The sequence below is a fragment of the Cucurbita maxima genome, unplaced genomic scaffold, assembly GCF_002738345.1.
Source record: "Cucurbita maxima cultivar Rimu unplaced genomic scaffold, Cmax_1.0 Cma_Scf00022, whole genome shotgun sequence".
In the NCBI taxonomy this organism is placed as follows: Eukaryota; Viridiplantae; Streptophyta; class Magnoliopsida; order Cucurbitales; family Cucurbitaceae; genus Cucurbita; species Cucurbita maxima.
Window position 1 is genome coordinate 687,738 of NW_019272038.1, and position 22,821 is coordinate 710,558.

Genomic DNA, 22,821 nt, shown 5'->3' on the forward strand with positions numbered 1-22,821 from the left:
ATATTCGTATGTTTGTTGATCTTAATTTAAATTAATTTTTAATATTTATTTTGGCTTAAAAAAATAAAAATTATATTTTGAGAAATATTGTAAGGGAAATTAAAATTTTTAACTGAAAAAAAAAAAAGAAAAATAAGAAGAAGGAGATTGGGGGAAAATTGAGCCGCTCGAGAATGGATTAAGTTGCTTTGATAGGAATCATTTCGCGCGGCCTGAAACTGCAAAATTGATTCAGCTATGAGAATCGAATCTCTCAAATTCCCATGAATCTCCCACTTTCAATTCTCCATCCAATCATTTGTCTTCTTCCATTGTTGAAATGCCGCGGCCTGAGCTTGGTTCTTGCAGTTCATTCTTCCAAGGACCGTCTCAATCTCAGAGTTTCTCCTGCTGCAGTACCAATTCGGGGTTCTTCGTCACCGGCGGCTTGTTTATTGACTCGGCAGTTCCATCTTCCTTCGCTTACTCAATTTGGTCGAAGAATTCGTCAGTTGAAGAGTCTGGTTCTGTTTCGGCTTCATTCTGTCATCAGGAACAACCTGTGTTTTTTGGGGTTTTGCGGTGGCGGAGGAAGCCTCGCATTGCTGACTGCGGGTTTTTGTCTCTGAGTGTGAGAGGCGATCGTTTTGTCCCGGAGCAGAAGGTTCGTGCTGATGGATATGAGAACTGCGAGAAGGCGGGAAAATGCGAGGGAGCTCTTGCAACTGTCGAGAACGATAAACAAGAGAAGAAATATACGGTACATAAAAGGAGTGCTATGAATACTACGAAGCATCTTTGGTCTGGTGCAATTGCTGCCATGGTTTCCAGGTCTGTCTTTACATGTTCGCTTTCAACTCATCGTTTTTGTTTATATCAGTATAGTATTATCGATTAGTTGTTGCGACTATGCTAATCAGTAGATTCAGATTGTTTTGTATAATGCTTTCCCCTCCAAGAACTCTTTATCATCAACTCGTTCATGAATTATCGTTCTGCTCTTATGCATTATGATTCTATATCTGTAACTGGTTAGTGGAGAAACTTGGTCGATGAAATGCAGTAGAAAATATTTAACGGACCTGTTCATTGCATTCATGTAGACTGCTGTTTGCCCTCTATAGCTAGACAACATAGTTTACGATAATCCATGTCCATGGTGATGAGTGATGATCTTGTTGTTGTAAGTTTTCTTGAAGAATAAGTTTATGCATCTCTTATGCATGTGCTATCGTTTATTTTGGTTCATAATTCTCATTTATTTGTTCATAACCCTTTTGGTTCATCTTCCATTTTGATACACGAATCATCTTGGTTCATGTATGACATTAATGCTTCTACGCCTAAATAAAGGATTGTCTAGGATGGTTGAGATATATTGAGTTTGAGTGTCATTTTGTATTTGTTGAGTGACATTTGGGAGGAACTTTGTTGAGAGACTATGTAGTGTGAGAGTGTGAGATATACACTTTGTAAACACTTAGATTATTGAGATTGGTTGCTACCCGTGGATGTAAGGGAATTTCTTTTCTCCGAGCCACGTAAATCTTTGTATCTCTTTGTTTAATTTCTATTGTGTGTGTGAGTGCGATCGATCTAGCTTCCGCTTTCATTACAACACTTGTAATATACTTTTTCAAGGTACAAGGGCCCGTATGTAAGCATTTGATGAACTAAAATTTCCGCCTTTTCAGAAGGTCGAGCGTTTACAATTAAATTAATGAATGGTTTCTAAGAAACACTGTAGTAGGTTCTTGTTATATTCTAAGTTATTGATGGATCAACAATTTTATTGCATCAGAACTTTTGTAGCGCCACTTGAGAGGCTGAAGTTGGAGTACATAGTTCGTGGTGAGCAGGGAAATCTTTTTTACGTCATCAAGAAAATTGCAGCTTCTCAAGGCTTAAAAGGGTTTTGGAAGGGAAACTTTGTCAATATTCTTCGAACTGCTCCCTTTAAAGCATTAAACTTTTATGCGTATGATACTTACAGAAAACAACTGCTTAAATTGTCTGGACGTGAGACTACTTCAAATTTTGAGAGATTTGTTGCTGGTGCTGCAGCAGGCATTACTGCTACCGTACTCTGCCTACCACTTGACACTGTATGTTATCATAACCTTCTTCTGCTTCTGCTTCTCTTCCCCCATTGTCTTCCCCCTTTGTTTTTTCTTTCATTTACATCAGATTATCCCTAAGAGAGATTCTTCTGTCTTTGAAGTATGGTTAATGAAGAAAAGTACTTCTTGGGGTTGTTACTGAGAGGAAAGATTGAAAGAAAAATGGTGCTCTGGTCTTAAGGATTGAAGAGTCCTACACAATGACCACCCAGCCTATGGGTGATCTTGGTGCCATGCATTCAAATATGTTTGAAAATCCATAGAGGCTTTCTTAGAAGGCATCTCAGCTTATAATTGGGGGTATATAGAATGCAATATGAATATTCGTAAATCACAACGCTACCCATCACGACCTGGGCATTCAAATGTGGTTTAGCTATGAGAACTATCCAGTATCCTCTAGAAAGGATAAAGGAAAGAGAAGCAACGACCGGATATGGAGTTCCTCTTGACCTTGCTAGGCACTTTGTTGCTTGAACCAGGACACATTCAAAGTGGTTCAAACTTCTCTACGCCATTATTAGTTTGAAACATCAGTCATCCTAGTCTTTATGCATAAGTTTCATTTGTGTATTCTTCATCTTTAAGTGGTAAATTATTGTAATCGTTGTATCTTTCAGATTCGAACAAAGATAGTGGCACCTGGTGGAGAAGCTTTAGGTGGTGTAATTGGTGCTTTCCGCTACATGGTCCAAACTGAAGGGTTCTTTTCTCTTTACAAGGGCTTACTCCCCTCCATTTTAAGCATGGCGCCTTCTGGTGCAGTCTTCTATACTGTATATGATATACTCAAAACTGCTTATCTGCAGTCACCAGAAGGAAGGAAAAGAATTCAAAATATGAACCAACAGGGGAAGCAATTGAATGCTTTGGATCAGTTGGAGTTAGGACCAATTAGGACTTTACTATATGGTGCTATATCTGGAGCTTGTGCTGAGGCAGCGACGTACCCATTTGAAGTAATCAGGAGGCAACTTCAAATGCAAGTTCAGGCAACTAGAATGAGTGCCTTTGCAACCTGTTCTAAGATAGTTCAGCAAGGAGGAATACAAGCTTTATATGCAGGACTTCTTCCCAGCTTGTTACAGGCATGTGATTCTGATCTTTCTTTTATTTATTGGCGTGAATTTACTTTCTTGTAACCTTGTGCTTATATCCATAATTATTTTAGGGAAATGGTCTTTATATCATTGACTCAGAGTCTCAAACTGCTGTGTCATTATGAATTCTTCAATGAACATAAAACAATTTGTTTCTGAGAGAACTAGTTATACCTAAATGCCTGAATCAGTCAAAACCCTCCTTTCCCAACTCGCCTGAAATATTATTCAGGTCGGGGATGGAAGTCATGTATTGGAGGTCTAATAAAGCCAAGTAGCCTACCAATACTTGGTAAGACAGCAATCGATACAAATATTCACCCATATTCAGTTGAGATTCCTTGGACATCTTGTCAACATGCGTATCGGCTCAAGCCCACCACTAACAGATATTGTTCTCTTTGGCCCTTTCCTTTCGGGGTTTGCCTCAAGGTTTTTAAAATGCATATGATAGAGAAAGGTTTCCACACCTTTATAAAGAATGATTCGTTCCCCTCTCCAATCGATATGGGATCTCACAATCCACCTCCCTTCGGTGCCCAGTGTCCTCGCAGGCACACCGCCTCGTGTCCACCCCCCTTCGGGACTTAGCCTTCTTGCTGGCACATCACACAGTGTCGGCTCTATATCATTTGTAATGGCCCAAGCCCACCGCTAGCAGTTATTGTCCTCTTTGGGCTTTCCCTTTCGAGCTTTCTCTCAGTTTCTAAAATGCGTCTGCTAGGGAGAGATTTCCACACCTTTATAAAGAATGTTTCGTTTCCCTCTCCAACTGACGTGGGATCTCACAACATGCTTATTAAAATATGCGTATAAGCTTGTTGGACAATTCAATCTGCTTTTCTGCCATTCCAAAGATACATCGTTTGAATCAACCCCTTAAAAACCAAGCCAAACTTTCTTAGGTCGTAGCCAACCCACAACATCAACTTCAATTATTGTGGAAGATCATTTTATAACTTATTTGAAAGTGACTTCTCCATTAATACTTGTCCTGAACTAAGTCACTAGCCCCTGGTATCCAAAACTTCCATTTGCATTTAATGGAACATTATGCTTACATAGATCAATTTTGTTTCACATCTTATTTCCTTACCCTCTAGCCAGTGACATAATTACATATTTTTCCTTTTTGTTCAGGTGCATTTGTATGTTTTCAGTCAGCTTTCTTTAAATGCATTTTTCTCCAATTTGCCTAACCAGAAAAATCGAAACTACTCATCGTCATACGATAGACCGAAATCTTTTCCTTTAGCTATTGTATTCTCTTAGATTTTCTCTTTTCTTTTTACTCACATACACTGCTTTGCGAATCCAGGTTCTTCCTTCAGCTGCCATAAGTTTTTTCGTTTACGAGTTCATGAAGATCGTCCTTAAAGTGGAATGAACGAACAACGACGACAGAAAGCAGGGAGGAAACCGATCAGTTGGCCCAACATAATTCACAGTTAAGCATCACAGACGGGTCATGAAATCATGGTAATCAGTAGCTTCCTTGACATCGTGAAATCGATTTTCGTTAGTATTCTTGAACTTAGTCGTGAATCGTAGAGCATATTCATCACAGCCCAATTTTGACTGCTACAGGAGATTCATTTTGAGTAGATTGTTCAACACAAATTCTCAATGTAATAAGAAGTTATGCAATTATGTGTATGTAATTATCATGAAGATTATTTATGTCAGATTCTGAATAAATGCTTCATATGTTGAATTTTTTTTGTATGCTTATCAATAGCTATAAAGTAAGGAACTTTTTTATTCTCAATTTAGCACTTTTTTTTTTTTTTTTTTTTTTTTTTTTTTTTTTTATATTTTTTCTTNATTTGGTGGGCCATTGTGTTTTTCCCAATTAATTCCTAGCCTCATGTTTACGATGGAATAAAAATAAAATATAATATAAAATATAAAATTATTTATTAATATAATTATCGATAATTTAATTATAGTTCAACCAGTTAAGACATTTTTTTTTATAAATTTTTAATAAGTTGGTCGAGATTTTATCAAAACAAAAAAAAAAAAAAAAAAAAAAAATCCACATTTACAACTTGGTAGCTGAAATTATAAAATTTTGAACAATTTTATTTTTTATTTTATTTTTTTGTTGGATAATAATAAATAATAATTGTACCAAGAACAGAAAAGGAAGGGAAAAAAATATGGGCGGAGGGTTGTGAGTCGCAAACTGACAGGGATTTCGCGTTAATTTAATGCTTGAGAAATTAGAGCACAGGATTTGGTTTTATCCGCGCCAATTCGTCTATGCTGCCTTTGGGATCTCACTTCCTCTTCAACTCACGCTCGGAAGGTGAGCCCTAGTCTCCGCTGCAGTGGCCGTCATGTCGCCGGGCGGATGTATTGAGAATGGGGACGCGGAAGCTGCTGGTAACTGCAAATCCGGTGATTCGTATTGCGAGCATTGTGGTCGTGGTTGTGGCAGTGGTTCGGCGGATTATTCTTCTTTGCCGGCTTTTTCTTGCTCTTCTTATTCACTTTGGCTTGATTCTGCGCGGTTGAGAGAGTCGGGGAAGTTTTGGCGGATTCTGGTTGCTTCTGCTAAAGGCTTCACAATCGGAGCTGGTCTTAAAGGTGGACTCTCCCTGTTTTCGATCCTTGCTGGATTGAAGCGGAGAAAGGCTTTGGCCTCCCTCGGGTAAGGTTGTTTCAAAATTGGTTATGAAGTTTATTTGCATGGTATCGTGCAATTTCTGTATGCTGTAAACAAAGATGATATCGAATTATGTTCGTTTAGGAAGAAAGGAGTGATTACGAATCGTGATGTAATTTCCATGGCTTTGAAGGAGACTTTGAGGTACGGCCTGTTTCTTGGAACCTTTGCTGGGACATTCGTTTCCATCGATGAGATAATAGGCAATCTGGCAGGTCACCGTAGGTATACTCTTTTCTATTCTGATTTCTGTTCATGTAATCCTGAATCTTTGCTGTTTCATGTTCTCTGTTATCTTTTTTTTATTATTTAAATGTTCTCTTTTAGTTCAGGACTGCAAGATGGAGGGCTCTATCAGCGGGAGCATTAGCTGGGCCATCAATGCTTCTGACTGGGTTAAATACGCAACATAAGACCTTGGCTATCTACATTTTTATGCGTGCTGCGGTCTTGGCAGCGCGTTGTGGGATTAAAAGCAAGCGGTTCGGCCATATTTGTAAGCCGCTCACGTGGTCATATGGTGACATCTTCCTTATGTGTCTCTCCTCTTCGCAGATCTTGTAAGAAATCTGCCGACCCAATACATTGCTGCTAATGCTAATACTATAGGTCTTGAGCGTTTGTTCTAAATTATCGCCCATTTTCACTTCGCTTGTTTTCCTGCATGGTATCTGAATCAACAACTTTACTTTTAGCCTGCAAATCACTACATGTAATCCCTAACGCAAGCAAGCAGATGGGAAATGTGATGTCCCACATTGGTTGGGGAGGAGAACAAAACACCTTTTATAAGGGTGTGGAAACCTTCCTCTAGTAGACGCGTTTTAAAGCCTTGAGGGGAAGCCCGAAAGGGAAAGCCCAAAGAGGACTATATCTGCTAGTGGTGGATCTGGGGTGTTACAAATGGTATCAGAGCCAGACATCGGACTATGTGCCAGTGGGGAGGCTGTTCCCCATAGGGGGTAGACACGAGAGGGTGTGCTAGTAAGGACACTGGGCCCCAAAGAGGGGTGGATTTGGCAGGGGTCCCACATTGATTGGAGAAAGTAAAGAGTATCAGCGAGGACGCTGGGCCCTAAAGGGGGTGGATTGTGATGTCCCACATTGGTTGGGGAGGAGAACAAAACACCCTTTATAAGGGTGTGGAAACCTTCCCCTAGCATACATGTTTTAAAGCCTTGAGGGGAAGCCCGAAAGGGAAAGTCCAAAGAGGACAATATCTGCTAGCGGTGGATCTGGGGTGTTACAGGAAACCAGTCAATGACTTGCATCGTTATGATTATGAACTAATTATGTAACCGTTGAACTAGATCTATTGTTGGAATGAATGCAGGTGAGAAAACTGTGTTCCGTATCTTATGACACCAGGATGGTATATGCGTTAGCCAAAATGTTCTTCTATGTTATTACTTTTGATCACCCAGATGAAACTTATGGTCCTTTATGCTGTCATATGAAATTACTTTGTGCTATTTTTTTTGTAGTATCTATTGTAAGTGACTAATTTTTATAATAATAACATACAGCTAATTAGAAGAATCATTTTCAGGTCTGCGTATGTGTTGAAGCAAGACAGCTTACCACCATCATTTAGTTCCTTTCTCAATATACATGGTGGAAAAGATACTGTAATCCTGGAAGGTTTAAAGAGTTTTGTATCAGGCATGCCATCTTCTAATAAATTTAAAGCAATAGAAAAGTACTACAGGGCAATGGGTGCAGATGTCAAATTAGATCTGCAAATGAAGACTCCATGCACGGTATTGTTTATATATATATATTGATTTATTTTGTGTTTCTCTGTTCAACTAGAAGAAATTAAATTCTTTGCTCTCAAAGTAAAATTAGTTGTTCCTTATGTGTTGCACAAAATATGCACGCACCTTAAACGTCGATGCACTGAGATATTAGAATATCTGCCATTGTAGCAGACAACTCAAGGCGTTAATGTACTTTCCTCTCACCTGATTCAAAATCCAAGACAAACTTTTGTTCTATCCAACTCATATCCTGTTCCCCAGTTTAGTTGGCATCTTGAAGTATTTTCAATTGTCAGCTGGTTGAGAAGTCTAGTGACATTATAAGGTTTATGGTTCTCCATGAATGAAAATTGCACAAGTTAGAGCTATTACTTGAACATGAATTCTATGTGAACAGATTGCAACGAAGAAATGGAAATGCACGCTAAAAATAGTAATTATAGATGATCCAAAGGGAGAAATTTATAAGTTTTTCTTTATCTTTGATTATTGAACCAATTATCGACAAATAAAATAAAATAATAAAAATCATCATTCCTGCTTAGCCAAATGCTATCAAATATTCGAAAAAAATTGATAATCTGTAAGTTTGACAATGCTGAAAGCACATTTCAGAGCTGTAGAAATGAATTATGCTCATTCCTGCCCCCACTATTCTTGGAGGTGAGCGGAGGCCAATTCTGGGGGAAAAACAAAGATTATAGCATAAAACTTTTTCCTTGGAGGCTCGTACCAAGACCTTCCAGAGGATTTTTCCAACCCATTCCCTTTCTTCCTCAAGTACTGGGGAACAATCTTTCCGAAATGTATCTAGTTCTTTTTGTTTTCTCCACATATTGTGTGATGTCAATTGTGATGCTGATTTGATGTCTGCATGCTTGAAATCATTCTGAAGACTCCCTGCTTAGAAAATTGAGGTGGTAATCATGGTATTTTTGAGAGTTTACCCTAACTATCTGCAGGTATCTTTTAATTTTAAATTTTCACTTTGCATATGCTCCTGCCAAGACTAGTAAGATCAGACCTGAAGGTTTCTTTCTTTCCTAATGCAGATTATACATGGAAATCAATCATGTGGTGGCCATGTTCTTAACTTTCTCATTCAAGGATATAAAAGAGCATTGCCAGTTTACCTACCTGTTTATCTTGTCCCAGCCCTGATAGTTCATCGTGAAGGTCTCATGAATAGGTTACATTTCAATTTGAATATCATTTGATTTATTTATACTGTGAAATGTTTGGTTTCAATTTATGATTAGAGGTAATGATTTCAAGTTAGGTTTTATTATTTTTCATGGCTCGTTGTGGTTGAACTATTGCTTAAACTGTCGATTATGTCGCAAATGTCCACTTATTAATTTTTAGGAAATGGAGATAAGTTCCCTAGTTACTCGAGTGCCTTCATAGGATTTTATTTCATGAGCAAACAAGGGCTATGAGTTTTGGGCTCGTTTATGTCTTTATTATAAACAAAATATTTAAAAAAAAATGAAAATTACCCATGCAAACCTATGGATAGGAAAAACAATTAAAAGAATGGAAAAAACTAAAACTACTTTAACTTTTTGAGACAGTTCTTAAATGGTGTTTTGTTCTAATTTGATTCCTTCATAGTTGAAGAAGTTATTAGATTACTTTACTTTTTTAATATAATCTTGACCTCGAGGATTGTTACAAAATACTTGCATGTTGAGATAACTTTTCTGGCTGCCTTTTTCCATCCATTGTTTTGTATTACGGAATTTCCATGTTTCCGAGGGATGAAAAGTGTTATGACCTTTTGTGCAGGCCTTACGAAATTTTAGCAAGGGGGCTTCTAGGAACTGCCAGATCAAGTTTGTTCCTTTCTGTATATTGTTCATCTGCTTGGTCAGTATCTCTTCCACTATATTCTTCTAATGCATTGGCTTCTTTTCTTTTCTTTTTTTTTTTCTTTTTTCTTTTTCTTTTATCGTTCTTGTTACTATTTTCTTCTACCTCGTTTGTGCAACTTTTTGTTTCACTTTAAAATGAAAATCCTAAGGAACCCTTTGGTTATATTAAGTGAACTCCTAATTATTCATTTCTAAAACCTTCAAAATCAACCACTACACTCCAAGGGAGAGTTAAAGAAGGTTATCTTGTGATCAATGACTAGGAAGTAAGGAGAAGTGGTTTCTTACTAGAAGTTTGAACACTCCACAAGAAAGTTGATTAGAATTGCATGAATGCTCAAACATGCAATCCTAGATCAAGAATCACAAAGAGGTTGAGTCTTGTGGCTCTCAAGTGTGTAGATAACATCAAAATAACGTAGTTAAATAGTCAATTTTAGGAATGATGTCCTAATTTGATATCAATTCATCATTCTAAACAAACTAGCTAAAATACCCTTACTTAAAACATGCTTAGAAGGGTAAAAATAGAAAACAATAAAAACTCTAAAACATAAATTTGGATGATAATTTGAAGTCACTTCAAAGTTTCATCTTCTGGAGATTATATCGGCTCAGATAAAAACAATAGTCTCTAATAGATCGTGTTTTTCCACCTACTTTTCAGGATGTGGACATGCCTTACTGCAAGAACTTTCAAGAAAATAAACATTCCCTTGGTTGCTCTGGCAACGGTATAGCTTTCAGTTCTTGATTCCAATTAATTTTTATAGAGCGAGAGCTCCTGTTCTTGTCCTGAAAAGCATATACTTTTTGAGCAGTTCTTAGCTGGTTTGGCTCTGGCCATTGAGAAGAAGAGCCGGAGGATTGAAATCTCACTCTATTGCCTTGCGAGAGGCATCGAGAGCTTCTTCAGTTGCATGACGGATCTGGGATACTTGCCACAATCATTGAATTTTAAGAGAGCGGATGTGATAATCTTTAGCATATCAACTGCCATTATAATGCACTGCTATGCACAGGAAAGAGAGGTATTTCGATCCAAGTATTTGAACGTCCTTGACTGGGTTTTTGGTGTGCCTCCTCCTCCCCCTTGTGATGAAACACCAAGCTGCAAAAATTGCAAGCAGCATTGAGGCGACGTCGGATCTTCTTCGACGAACTAGACTGACCAGGATTTTAGGGTGCCAAATATGTGCATTATTTGGTCATCAATTTTCATTCTACACAATATTACAATGTTTATGTGATCATTAGCTGATATAGAATTAGCATTCAATCAAGCTTTAGATGATTCATATGAAGATATACTTTCCCCACAGGGCCTCACATTTGGTAAATAACAGATGGCATTATTGTCCCGTCACTTTTCATTTGTTAAATAAGAGCCCCTTTTCATCAATTTTAACATCCCATAGAATCTCAAACTCAGACCTCGTCTTCGTGTAGAATCGGCGGCCAGTCTCCGAGCAAACAAGAGCGCCTTGCTCGAGATGCATCTCCAGAAGAGCATGGTGGAATCGTTGAAGGAACTCATGATTCCTTGAAGTATAATCTTTGATTATACCTTTGTAAGCTTGCAAGATTTCTTGAAGTGTTTTTAAGAGTGTAGAAGTTCACAAGATCAATGCTTATGGGAGCCTTTGAAAATTCAAAGCGCGTAGATGTTCTTCCCACTCCACAAAATCTTTCTTATTTTGGCCCGAATACAAGACATAATCTCTTTGAAAGAAAGTCTTGAAGAGATTTGAGAAGCATTTTAAAGAATTCTATGGAGAGGAAGTTTCATTTCAAGAGAAAACGTGAGAAATCAGTATCATCTTAGATCAATCTAAGCTATTTGTAAAAACTCTCGAATAATCTTTTGATGAATAATATATTTGAATATTTAATATATTAAAATATAATATTTTATTTAAATCATATTTTTAATATTTCAATATATATTTAGTAATTTGAATCTCATATAAATACATTAATTACGTTAAATATTTAGTTAATTTGAATCTCATATAAATATATTAATTATTTTAATATTTAACGTATTAAATATTAATTTGAAGAGTTATCCTAAAATTTTACCAAATATCTATTTTTATTAAGTTTGCGAATTTTCAAATTTACGTTGAAAATAATATTTGTAATTGGAAGGAATAGAAATTTAGAATTAAATTCGTAATTTTGCCGTTTAAAATTTAAAAGACCGAACAGTCTGCGTCTGTATACTTTAAACAAAAAGAAAAAGAAGAAGAAAGCGCGCTCACCGCCCCCAGGTCGGACTGCGCGGGAAGATGCCGAGGTCTGTAAACCAGGGAGACACTTGTGGAGGTTTCTGAAGCTTCTCTAAAATTTCGACATCACTTTCGCCGGAAGTTTCAAAGATTTCCCGTCGCTGTTTTCAGCGCTTGAATTCTCCTATTTATCTTATCGTCGGCTTAGTCCGGGGTAAGCTATGGAATTACTTCAGTTTTATTATCAATAGTCTCTCATGTTTTGTCAATATTGTCCATTAGAATCTCTTTTCATCCTCGATCAAGCCCGACCTTTCTGCTAAAATCGTTCTTGTTGATATATATAGTGATTTTTGAAATCCACCGTTGTTCTGTCATGACTTCAGTTGTTGATTTCGATTGCGTATGTTCATTTGACCTCGAATTGATTTTGATTTTCGTTTTATTGTAAGGGAAATTGTTGAGTATGGCAAGTTCAGGAGATTATCTTTCCCAGATTGACATTTCGAACGAGGTATGAGATTGTTCTCTCTGCAATAAGCCCTGTATGACTATTTGGAAATTGAAGGTTTGCTCCTTGTATCGCCCTCGCATGGTTAATATTTCTGATTCCGAAACCACTTTTAATCGATAGGAAAAGGACAAGCTCGTGGCGGAAGTTATCCGCTATATCATATTCAAAACTCATCAAAATTCTGGATGTCCCATCAAAAGGGAAGAGCTTACTCAGATCGTAACAAAAAATTATAGGAATCGAGGATTGCCGGCTATTGTGATAGAAGAAGCTAAAGAGAAGCTGTCAAGCATTTTTGGTTATGAGTTGAGGGAACTTCAAAGAGCACGGCCTTCATCCACTGCCCAAGGGCACCCTCCTCAACATAGTAAGAAGTGATCTAACTTATCATCTTACTCTTGATTATTACGATCGAGATCTTCAGACGTCGGTCCAACTCCCATTTATTCACGTTATCTTACTGCAATCCTAGTTATCAGAATTTTTGTAGATATGACTACTGCAAGTCACCACAGGTTTCTTTTAACAAACAGTACAGGGTTATGGTTCAGTCGTCATGAGTCGAAGCATACAAATTTTAAGAATGAGCCAACCTTTTGCAACTTTAGTATAGAAAAAGTGTCCAACTAATGTTCTTGTCAGTGGAACAAAATGTTCTTGTGGGTGACGAGTCCATAGGATTAGAAATTCATTTCTTCTAGTAATGTTATTGTTACTACTCCAATCCATGAGCTGTGCACATGCTTTATATTAAATGTGGTTCATTGATCATTTTATTACTTATGCTACACACTCCTATCTCAAGAACCATATATGTGAAATAGCACGTATTCGAATTTATTCTCATCTCAGAAACTGCGTATGCCCTAGGTTTTGGTTCATTCTTCAAAATAAACGTCTGATGTATCTGATATACAATCCTCTTTATTCATTGCATCGAAATAAAACAACTGGAACATGAGGGTTGGCATTTTTTTAGCATGAAAGTTGTGGCTATGGGTTGTAGAAAGTCATACTAAATTCAGTGGATGTACAGACTGCTGAATGTGGTTATTTGGTTATAAATTTTCTTAGTCGCTGAATAAGCTCTCATTTCGTCAAGAACTAGGATCTGCTGTATGCTTCATGGCTTGCCATTAATATTCTAATTTTCAGGTTACTTCCATCTGACATGGCTTACTGCAAAACTATATCGTTATTGGATCTTGCTTTAACTCTTGTCACTACATGCCTTCAGATGTTGTAGATTCAAAATCCTATGTTCTCATAAGCAAGCTTCCTGCGGAGGTTTATAGAAAGTATGTTGAGGATGTCGATACCGCACACGTGACTGGTTTTAATTTTGTTGTAGTTAGTATTGTACATCTGGCTGGAGGAAAAATTCCTGAAGGTTAGCTCTATGGCTGTAATTTCTTAATCCAATGCATACTTGGTAGATTTAGAGTGTGATAGAAAGACAGCTTACACATCAAATGGATTTCATTCATAAACTTTTGCTTTCATCTTATTTTGGAGACACTAATTTAGTACGTGAAACAAAATATTTCAAAGAGTTTCTTAGGGCAGAGTGCCACTTTTTGCTTCATAATGGAACCTGTCAATACACTGCAGAAAGCCTTTGGCATCACTTGAGACGAATGGGGTTATCTGAAAATGATGAAAAACATCCAGTCCTTGGAAACATCAAGCAGGCAGTAGAGTTGCTTGTCCAGCAAAGGTCAGTAAACTCTGTACTATATGCTTGGTAACTGCAATTGAGAAACTTCAACATAATTCGATGACCATAGAAGATACTGGAAAGACGGGTTTACAGGTTCATCTTATTCTTGCCGTGCTTTGTAGATATCTGCAGAAGGCCAAAATAAATGGTCCTGAAGGGAATATCACGTTCTACGAGCTTGCTGAAAGAGCTATAGATGGACCAGTTAGTGAAAAGATTAAAGAATATGTAGCACAGGTATGCAGCTTGTCTATATGTTTATATAGTGATGGATGAATATGTTGTTTTTAGTATAATTAAATGATAATCTTGTAGCATAAAATCTCATTAAGTTGCTAAATTTAAACTTATTATTTGCTTACTTTGGAAGAAGATTAAATGAACACGAGGAATAGAATCCCATAATCGTGTTGTCGTGCATTTTAGATTATGTGTCTATCAGTAATTAGTTTTTCGTAATTTCTTAAGTTGCATAAAAATTGTGCTTAATATGGATGGTTGGATGGACGAATCAATGCTACCATGAATGATGGAGCCCATCTTCTGAAGGATTCGCTGTTTATCTGTCTGGAGTGATATCTTTCTGGTTTCTGTTGAATCTAGTTTGCTTTCAGCTTATCATTGCATGTTTCTAATAATTGTGCTTCGACAGCATCAGATCATAGCTTCACGCATTCGACTTAGTTTCTCCTATTCCAAGCTGTCTTTTGCTGCTACAGAATGTCCAAGCATATTATAATTTAGAGTCAAATAGCATAACTTTACGATTCTTTTAACTAAGTTAACCACATGCCAACCTTTCAGTCCAGCTTGCTGATCTATTGGGTTTGTAAAGTTTCAAGATGAAGAGTTATATGTTTTTTTGGGTGTGTTTTAATCTTTTTATACATGTGAACAGCCGCTACTTTATGCGTTGCGGCTTATTATTATCATCACTAACAATCAAGAATATGAACTTACAAACAACTTCTTCCTTCATCATATTGGCTGGCCCATATTAATGTTTTTAAGATTTGATATTACATTAGAAGATTGTTTGTCAGAAGAAAATTATTCACGCAGTACGAATATGGCTATGATTTTGCTGACTATCATATCCCTTCTCCCAGATCGTCAATAAAAATGTTACTACAGAAGAGGGCTGACTATTGTCTCAACATTGCCTCCAGCTAATCTTGATGACCTCAAACTTCGCAAGGTGTGTTCAGATTGGTCATTTTGAATTGAATGTAATTAGTCTACATGTATGTCTGATACTTTAATTCCAATTGAATAGATTGGAGTTGTATTTATTGCATTAAATATTGTATGTTACAGCTATTTAATATTTTAGGTGATTTAGGGAATAGCCCATCACATTCAATTACACATCTAGCTCTATGCCTGTCTATGCCTATCTTCCTCTTTACTCGAGTGTCACAATTCCTTTTATTAAATTGCATCATAGAATCATTGACTTGGAGAAATTACTGTCGAATTGAAGTCTAACCTTGATATAGCTAGTGAAAGTTAGGAATTTGGTTGTCTGATCTTGATTCGAGTCAACTAGGGGAAGTTGCTATTCCTTTAAAAGAATCGACCAATTTGGTCTCACAGTTTGTCTATGGCATTTGAGATCGAATTCGTTGCACGATGTTACATACATAAGGTTTTGGACACAACTTCTAGTTAGCAGTTCAAAGTTGAAAGAAAAAGAATAGAATGAACACTGGTTTAGAACCTACCATAGATGATTTTGGGGCATTGGCAGTCGCAATAGCAAGAAGTTACACAAAGGGAGGGAAAGTCTGTTGGTTATTCCTATGCACAAATTGGGTTCAGGCATCGTTTGAAAATGCGTAACAAATTTTGAACTAACATTCTACAACAAGAAAAAATAAAAAATAAATGGATTAGGACGAGTATCCTTGCTTTACCTTCGTCGTTCACAAGATGTCGAACCCAAAAGCTACTCGAGGCTCTAGAATGGAAATTTCTACAGCTCACCATGTCGTTGATGCACATCGACAACATTCTTATTGGCACACTCGGCTACTAGAGCTTGCATCGCCTATAGAAACTGTGGCAAAAGACTTGGCCCATGCCCTGGCATTCATGGCACCTCCTTGTAAATTGCTTCTCTTGCAAGGATCCTTGAAATGGCTAAATAACTGAACTGCTCCTTTCAGGCACGTCAAAGGTCGTTCCCACAAGGTTCCCAATCTCAGGTTCCTAAGGTGCCTTTGCCAAACATATTGAGCATAGACCAAAAGAGTTGGAAAGAAGATGTATACCAATCTCATAAACACGAACGCAGTAGCTAGAGCCAAGTACGTTTCTTCCCGAAGTAGATTTTCTGGAGACCTTGCCCATGAGAATGGGCAATTTTCCTGCTCACTGCTATCATCATGCTTCTCCTGATTCCATACTTGTTCGATTCTATCTGGCAATATTTGGTCCAGTGATGCAGTTTGAATGCCTATAATCAACCATGACCACGAATATCAAATAATAGAACTAAGTTTTAACAATATAGCAGTTTAGATTCTTCACATATTCAAATACTATTACTGCATATTGAACAAACATTAACATTTTTAACCACTTGGATTATTCGTCGGGGTCAGTAGCTACTTGTTAAAGCTTCAGGTTCATCCAATATGTCAATGTCCTACGATGAAGGGGGCCTCGAAACACCACACGACTAAAACAAATAATAAGACTGAAAAAAGACCTATTACATGACTAACTAAAAAACACAAAACTCCATTACGAATCGATTATGCAAGGAGAAGATGTTCAAGAATCAGGATTCAGCGCTTTAATTGAATTACATACAAGATAGAAAATATTATCAGCAACTTAAATTGAATAGTAGCAACATGAATTTTGAGCAATTTGAATATCTCTTAGGCAAAAAATGCTACACAATTTCAGTTCTTAAGAATTCAAAACAAGTATTCCTTTCATGGAAGCAAAATTTAGAGAAAGCATAAAGAGACCATACCAGTAACATCATTATAGAATGCAGCAAGAGAAGGGAGCGTTCGAGAACCGTAGTAGCGAGCACGCATTGTAGAATTTAAAAGGAAAAGGGTAGGAAAACCATGGACCCCATACTTAGAGAGTATGCTGCAAGAAAACATGAATTATGTTCACATAAAGTAAACATGATACAACCATAGAATGCCAAATTGAAAAAGTGAAAGTTCAATATGAAACCTTGGCCTAACAGCTGATTCTTGGATTGCAAAATGCGGGATTGAAGGGTATAAAGACGATAGTATCGAAAAGCTCGGCCTAAAAGACTTGGAGAACTGGCACCAAGATGCATAGAAGAGCACTGCAACATATTCATAGCGGTTCTTATGTACCATATTCAGTGCCATTTGTAAGGAGGCCTCATCTCCCTTAAATCATAGCAAAAACAAATAGTTAGAGTTACCCACACAGTTATAACAACCTCCTATACCCAAATTCATGTAAAGATCAGAATTCCCAATTCTTTTAGTGGCAAAACAACAAAGAGAACAGAAATGAACTCAAAACCAGAGCCCAAAATGCTTAGGATCCGTAGAATTCAAACCCTTAAACAGTTAAGGGGGCTCTCAAACAAATTAACATCAACAAAACAGACTACAGAGCCAGAAAGCATGTCTCAATATTCTGAAAAATCTGAAATTGACCACAAAACTTGGACCAAAATTAAACAAAAGAGACCCTCAAACGTCAAGGATCTTAACGACAAACAATTCCAGATGAATCATAGAAACAGAAAGGGAAAAATAATAAGAAATTTACCTCAGAAACACCAATAAATTCATAGTGCCCATGCTGCCCGTCAATGGGGCAGTACGAGTTCCAATCCCTAAAACGAAAGATCGTATCCAGAAAAGATTCAATAGGACACGAGAGGCCTGAATGCAAAACCCTAACCGAGTCGGCGGAAAACGCTTGCCTCCCCAGCATCACGATCAACAGAACAATTCCCCTCACGCAGAAACCGATCCTCATAATAATCACAAAATTAGAGAAATGGAGAAGGAAAAAAAAAACGGAATCAAAGCGGCAACGGAGGGCGGAAATCAGAGAAGCGCATTTTAATGGCGAGAAACGAGATCGAGTGGCGAGAATGGCAGGATCTGATGGGGAGAAGAAGCGAATTTTTGTTGAGAGGAACCGAATTCTAAAAGGGAAGAAAAATGGATTGAGAGAGAAATCGAGGGTTAATGGCCATTGAAGGTGGGTGGACCGAACCTAAAGATAACGAAACAAGGGCGGTGCGCACTGAAGCACTGCTTGCTTTGGAAAGGACCGTCTGTCATCTCTCTCACTCTCTCGCTTCTCTTCCTTGACCTTTCCCTCTCCGAATTATTATTATTATTATTTTTTTCCTTTTTAGTCGCCGCTGAAAATTTAATATGATTTAGTTATAATTTATATAAAAATAGTTTGAGGGCGATTTATGAGGTTTAACAAAATCATAATTAGATTAAAATATAAGGAGTTGAAGCAATATTGTTGGAACTAACATCTATATTAGATTTTGAAACAAAATTAATGGACCAATTGTATCTCAATTCAAACGTTCATAGAATCTAACTGTGTCCTGAGGTTAGAATTCTAGATTTTTCAGAGTGGTATCTTACTAATGGCTCGAGCCCCTTCAGGAGGGGACCTTCTTCTTCACCTTCTATCTAAGTTGTGCAAGAAAGGCCCAAAGCTAATCCTGGGCAACCTTGAAACTTCATAGAATCTTTTTGTCCAAGTGCAGTTAGCGAGATTGTATCTAGGCTCGTAGGTCCTAACACAAGGTTAGAATTCTAGCTCTTTCAAAGTGGTATCTCACTGATAGCTCCGACTCTCAAAAGGGAGCCTTCTTCGCCCTCCACCAAAGTTGCACAAGAAAGAAAGGCCCAAAGCCAATCCTAAGGAACAGTCACAAACATTATATTTCATCAAGCTTCTCTTTGAGACGGTGTTTAAATTGTTATGTCTTTCGTGTGGATCAAAACTTACCCGACAAAGAATTTTTTTATCTATTAAATATTTTTTAAATTATGCTCCCCTTAAATTTCATTTGACTAAGAAAAAAATATTGATAAATAATCATTAATATTTAGAAGAAAAAAAAAATAGACTATATAACATAAATTGATGAAGAGAATTAGAAATAGAATGGATAATTAAATCTAATATACTTTATTTAATCCTTAAAACATGATTATTATTTTGAAATTTTTTTTTTATTTGCATAAAATTTATTGGAAAATAAGGCTGACAATTTCACAGGGTGAATGATGGAATAAATTGAGTGCTTTGACTTGGTTATTTTCTATTAAAAACAAAAGTAAAATAAACATATTTTTTTGTGTAATAAGATCGATCATACATAGACCTATTAGAAACATTAAAAGTAAAGTCACGAGAACTGATACTTACAATATCATATCATTATGAAGATCCATAATTTTTGATATATTTATGACCTTTAACCATGCATCAGAAGATAATAGCATACCAACAATTCAAGCACCCTAGCTAATAATACTTTTTGAGTATAAACCTTGTTACAATTACATCCTCGAATTTGCTTTCAACACTTAAGTGGTTTGAGCGACGAAATCGTCCAACTAAAAATGAATTTGGGATGATACTATTCACAGTATTTTTCCTACTCGAGTGACAAAATTGTAAGCTAACTCCAACAATAGGCAGGAAGATCGTGTAAAAAAAAAAACCAAATGTCTACATAATTGAGTATCTGCATCAACTTGCATCAACTTGGGTAAGAGATCTCGTCTCGAAAGCAAAAGTTTCCAGCAGATACCGTCTCGAAACCAATCGACCATCAAATCATTCTCCTTCATCAGCTAGGTTAATCGTGTTCAACTGTCTAAAAAAATCTATACAGTTCAGCTTAGTCTACATCTCTGTGCCATCGTCTGCCTAATCTCCTAAAGCACTAAGATCCTGCAATGCAATTAAGCAAACAGTAAGATTATGGTGGAAAATAGACTAAAAATACAACTCTTAAAATGGATGGGATTCACAAACAATAAGAATGGTAAGAAAGGATTCTATTTTATCATGAATAATCTCTTTACTTTGATTTAGATGCCTCATTCTCAAAACGCAATTCGATTGATGGAATTGAGATTGATATTCCAATCTTTCTTCTTTGAACGTATTAATTTGACTCCATAAGTGGAACCACCACTTCATAATATGTTGCCAGACACCCATATTTCTTCTAGAGAATCTCCTAATTGTTCGAGAGCAACTAAAAAGAGATTCTCTAGTGGAATATTTATCCAAAAGTTTTTACAACTCAATCATGTATAATAGAATCATAAAAAATTTGACTCACTATCAGCTCAGCTCAAGAAACAAAGAGATGTATATGAATGAGATAAGGAAGATGTATATGAATGAGATAAGGAACAATTAATCAATTTCTGTAGTCACAATATAATCTTAAACAGTTTGTTCCAAAGCATTTTTCATTTGTGGATGGATTATAAGCGAGTATAGATAGTCAAGAATTTCACTAGTGGAAATGACTTAGACCTGTTTACTAATAAATTTGTTAAATGAATCAATTAGTTTGAAGAAACAAGTAATTAATATTGTCTTAAATGCATAGAGGCACTCATATAATAAAACAATAAATCATGTCTAAATAACATCGAAGAAGAGCTGTTAACGTAAAACAGATTGTTTCTAGCAAACCAATATCAATGAAGTTTAAATTCTACGCAAGGTACACAATCAAAAACAAGTCATGACATGAATGCCATGGATTAAAACAGTTTTGTAAGCACATGCTTGCGACAAAAAGGATTCATCCATCAAATTGAGCGATTAATAGTAACTTGTTCTTAATGCAGCTGACTACTTGGTAATTGGATCAGTAATCCTTTCTCATGGCATATAAGAGCCACCATGATCCTAGAAAGAGTCTAAATATCTCGAGAGGGGATTAGGCCTTGACTCGGGATTGGACAAGATTCCTGGTTGAGAAAAAAAACCTATGGAGCCACGTCGAGTATAGTATAGCTGAGCAGGAATTCCTCGGGGCATATTATAGTTTTTCACCAGAAACTATATTTAGGAGATGTTCGAATACGTTTCGAATGTAGAATGTCATACTGAATTCACTCAAATTTGATGTGATTCTTGGCTGATGACTAGTTGGATTCACATATCAATGAGCCTTTCATAACATCTCTCCAAAGAGTTTCCTTTTCTAGCACAAACGTCGAAATCCATTTGCTATCAAGTCCCCCAAGCACAAGTTTATTTCTTACTAATAATGCGATTGCGTTCATAAAGAATTAGCCCCCTCCCATACAGAAGTCTCTATGACATAAAATATCATAAGTTTTTAGATTCCCTTATAGAGTTAAGCATTACCTCGTAGAAATAAACAAGGTGAATGAAAGCTAGCCAAGATATTCATGATGTTATCAAAATAATTGTTCTAATAAATCTTATCAATCTTTTTTACTTCATCTAGCTAAAAGTTTGAAGAGAAACAAATAATAAATGGGCTCCCCTTGGAAATCCAAGTCTTCTTCCATTTAGTTCATTAGGCAAAGACTCACTCTATAACACATTACCAAAATGCATAAAAAGTAGGATGTCCATTCAAAGAGACCCATAGATAACTGGAGAAGCTTTTCTTACTCACGACCTAGTATAACAACTCTCTATTAATCCATGTGAGATTCCCGGGGAACGAAACATTTGTTATAAGGGGATGAAAACCTCCCTAGTAGACGTGTTCTAAAACCATGAAGCTGGCGACGATATGTAATGGACCAAAACAGATAATATCTTCCAGTGATGAGCTTGGGCTGTTACGTTATTACTAGCAATAAAGAAACGCTGTTACGTTATTACTAGCAATAAAGAAACCTAAGATGATAATATGCAAACCTGAATCCTTTTGAACCTACAGTTCCTTCCCATTAGAACCTTTTCTTCCTCTGTTGTGGTACATAAAATCACATGATATGCTTTTCTTCCTAATTCAACTAAAAAGATGGGCCACGGGGTAAGAAAGTAAGGGAGAAGAGGATCTCTGACTGAAGCATGCATCTTTTATCTAGAATCTCTAGTCATAATGATGGAGAAATTTGTAGAAAAGATACAATTATATAACCTCAACTCATATTCAAAACATTTCCCTGCATAATTCTTCTTCACTTCTGGTCTTTTACACATTTATAGGTTACAGCATCTAGAACTTGCTCTATTTTTCTCCTCCTAAAAAGCTATTTTTCTCCTTCTTGGTCGCCTATTCTAGCAATTAATAGAGAAAACACCCGAACCATATTGGCCAATAATCACTCACATTGGCCACATTGCTTTTGTTTGGAACTGAACAAAACTCATTTATACATCATTCTCAAAAAATAACCATATTGTGATTATCATTTTGAAGAGTCGGATCCTTTTCAGCAAGAATCCAACGGTGTAATTATCTAAGCTAGGGAACTTTGAAAGCCCTACATGGTAATTCTCCTATTTTATATATAGTCTAATGTTTTTAAGAGCTTGTGTCCGAGATGCCCAACTCACATTTGTTGACATCCATATTGCTTCAAAATTCATCATACCAAGCAATTCTAACTTGCATATAATTTGATAATGTTTCTATTTATTATTTAAGTTTTTAGAAACACATGCATTTGCGAAGAGTTCATCCTCTCTTTTCTCATTTTCAAGAACCATTCCCAAAATTGTATAGAAATTTCGTACCTGCTTCCTTGTTTCTTATTTTTAAAGGGGAAAAAAAAAAGGCATGAAGTATTTCTCTTTTTTTTTTTTTTTTTTTTTTTTTTTTTTTTTTTTTTTTTTTTTTTTTT

At 36.5% G+C, this 22,821-nt stretch overlaps 5 protein-coding genes across 10 annotated transcripts in view; 3 read left to right on the forward strand and 2 right to left on the reverse strand.

The window, feature by feature from the left end:
• Positions 1 to 157: 157 nt before the first annotated feature.
• LOC111496454 (probable mitochondrial adenine nucleotide transporter BTL3) lies at positions 158 to 4,921 on the forward strand. Its single transcript, XM_023146898.1, has 4 exons — positions 158 to 810; positions 1,781 to 2,084; positions 2,720 to 3,187; positions 4,518 to 4,921. Exons 1-4 carry the CDS (start codon positions 320 to 322, stop codon positions 4,584 to 4,586), a joined length of 1,332 nt encoding a protein of 443 aa, XP_023002666.1. The 5' UTR covers positions 158 to 319; the 3' UTR covers positions 4,587 to 4,921.
• Positions 4,922 to 5,357: 436 nt separating this feature from the next.
• LOC111496453 (transmembrane protein 135 homolog) lies at positions 5,358 to 10,906 on the forward strand. Of its 4 annotated transcripts, none has more exons than XM_023146894.1 (8): positions 5,358 to 5,855; positions 5,955 to 6,095; positions 6,203 to 6,430; positions 7,420 to 7,630; positions 8,683 to 8,819; positions 9,419 to 9,499; positions 10,172 to 10,238; positions 10,326 to 10,906. In XM_023146894.1, the coding sequence occupies exons 1-8, from the start codon at positions 5,542 to 5,544 to the stop codon at positions 10,638 to 10,640; spliced, it is 1,494 nt and encodes a 497-aa protein (XP_023002662.1). In that variant the 5' UTR covers positions 5,358 to 5,541; the 3' UTR covers positions 10,641 to 10,906. The 4 variants fall into 4 exon arrangements, with proteins under 4 accessions (XP_023002662.1, XP_023002663.1, XP_023002664.1 ...); XM_023146895.1 differs by having other exon boundaries at positions 5,742 to 5,860; XM_023146896.1 differs by having other exon boundaries at positions 5,769 to 5,855; positions 5,959 to 6,095.
• An 830-nt stretch (positions 10,907 to 11,736) lies between these two features.
• Positions 11,737 to 15,375, forward strand: LOC111496460 (melanoma-associated antigen 1). Of its 2 annotated transcripts, none has more exons than XM_023146906.1 (7): positions 11,737 to 11,949; positions 12,188 to 12,249; positions 12,370 to 12,616; positions 13,487 to 13,639; positions 13,861 to 13,966; positions 14,092 to 14,206; positions 15,079 to 15,375. In XM_023146906.1, the coding sequence occupies exons 2-7, from the start codon at positions 12,202 to 12,204 to the stop codon at positions 15,112 to 15,114; spliced, it is 705 nt and encodes a 234-aa protein (XP_023002674.1). In that variant the 5' UTR covers positions 11,737 to 11,949; positions 12,188 to 12,201; the 3' UTR covers positions 15,115 to 15,375. The 2 variants fall into 2 exon arrangements, with proteins under 2 accessions (XP_023002674.1, XP_023002675.1); XM_023146907.1 differs by having other exon boundaries at positions 12,192 to 12,249.
• A 291-nt stretch (positions 15,376 to 15,666) lies between these two features.
• On the reverse strand, positions 15,667 to 18,296 carry LOC111496455 (5'-adenylylsulfate reductase-like 4). The gene is made up of 4 exons (XM_023146899.1): positions 17,750 to 18,296; positions 17,171 to 17,358; positions 16,956 to 17,080; positions 15,667 to 16,427 (listed from the first exon to the last, which is right to left on the reverse strand). The coding sequence occupies exons 1-4, from the start codon at positions 17,960 to 17,962 to the stop codon at positions 15,985 to 15,987; spliced, it is 969 nt and encodes a 322-aa protein (XP_023002667.1). The 5' UTR covers positions 17,963 to 18,296; the 3' UTR covers positions 15,667 to 15,984.
• Positions 18,297 to 19,472: 1,176 nt separating this feature from the next.
• Positions 19,473 to 22,821, reverse strand: part of LOC111496461 (methyl-CpG-binding domain-containing protein 8-like) — a 10,611-nt gene continuing 7,262 nt past the window's right edge. For both annotated transcript variants that reach the window (XM_023146908.1, XM_023146909.1), the window contains exon 2: positions 19,473 to 19,921. In XM_023146908.1, coding sequence (XP_023002676.1) covers positions 19,898 to 19,921 — 24 coding nt within the window. In that variant the 3' untranslated portion in view covers positions 19,473 to 19,897. The remainder of the gene's footprint in view (positions 19,922 to 22,821) is intronic.

Coding starts and splice junctions, on each gene's coding strand:
- LOC111496454 (XM_023146898.1), top strand. CDS start 320: ATGCCGCGGCCTGAGCTTGGTTCTTGCAGTTCATTCTTCCAAGGACCG. Junction 811..1,780: donor ATTGCTGCCATGGTTTCCAG/GTCTGTCTTTAC, acceptor TTATTGCATCAG/AACTTTTGTAGCGCCACTTG. Junction 3,188..4,517: donor TTCTTCCCAGCTTGTTACAG/GCATGTGATTCT, acceptor TTGCGAATCCAG/GTTCTTCCTTCAGCTGCCAT.
- LOC111496453 (XM_023146894.1), top strand. CDS start 5,542: ATGTCGCCGGGCGGATGTATTGAGAATGGGGACGCGGAAGCTGCTGGT. Junction 5,856..5,954: donor AAGGCTTTGGCCTCCCTCGG/GTAAGGTTGTTT, acceptor ATGTTCGTTTAG/GAAGAAAGGAGTGATTACGA. Junction 6,431..7,419: donor CTCTCCTCTTCGCAGATCTT/GTAAGAAATCTG, acceptor AATCATTTTCAG/GTCTGCGTATGTGTTGAAGC.
- LOC111496460 (XM_023146906.1), top strand. CDS start 12,202: ATGGCAAGTTCAGGAGATTATCTTTCCCAGATTGACATTTCGAACGAG. Junction 12,250..12,369: donor AGATTGACATTTCGAACGAG/GTATGAGATTGT, acceptor TTTAATCGATAG/GAAAAGGACAAGCTCGTGGC. Junction 14,207..15,078: donor TTAAAGAATATGTAGCACAG/GTATGCAGCTTG, acceptor CCCTTCTCCCAG/ATCGTCAATAAAAATGTTAC.
- LOC111496455 (XM_023146899.1), bottom strand. CDS start 17,962: ATGAGGATCGGTTTCTGCGTGAGGGGAATTGTTCTGTTGATCGTGATG. Junction 17,081..17,170: donor GAATCAGCTGTTAGGCCAAG/GTTTCATATTGA, acceptor GTTTTCTTGCAG/CATACTCTCTAAGTATGGGG. Junction 16,428..16,955: donor ATTCTATAATGATGTTACTG/GTATGGTCTCTT, acceptor GGTTGATTATAG/GCATTCAAACTGCATCACTG.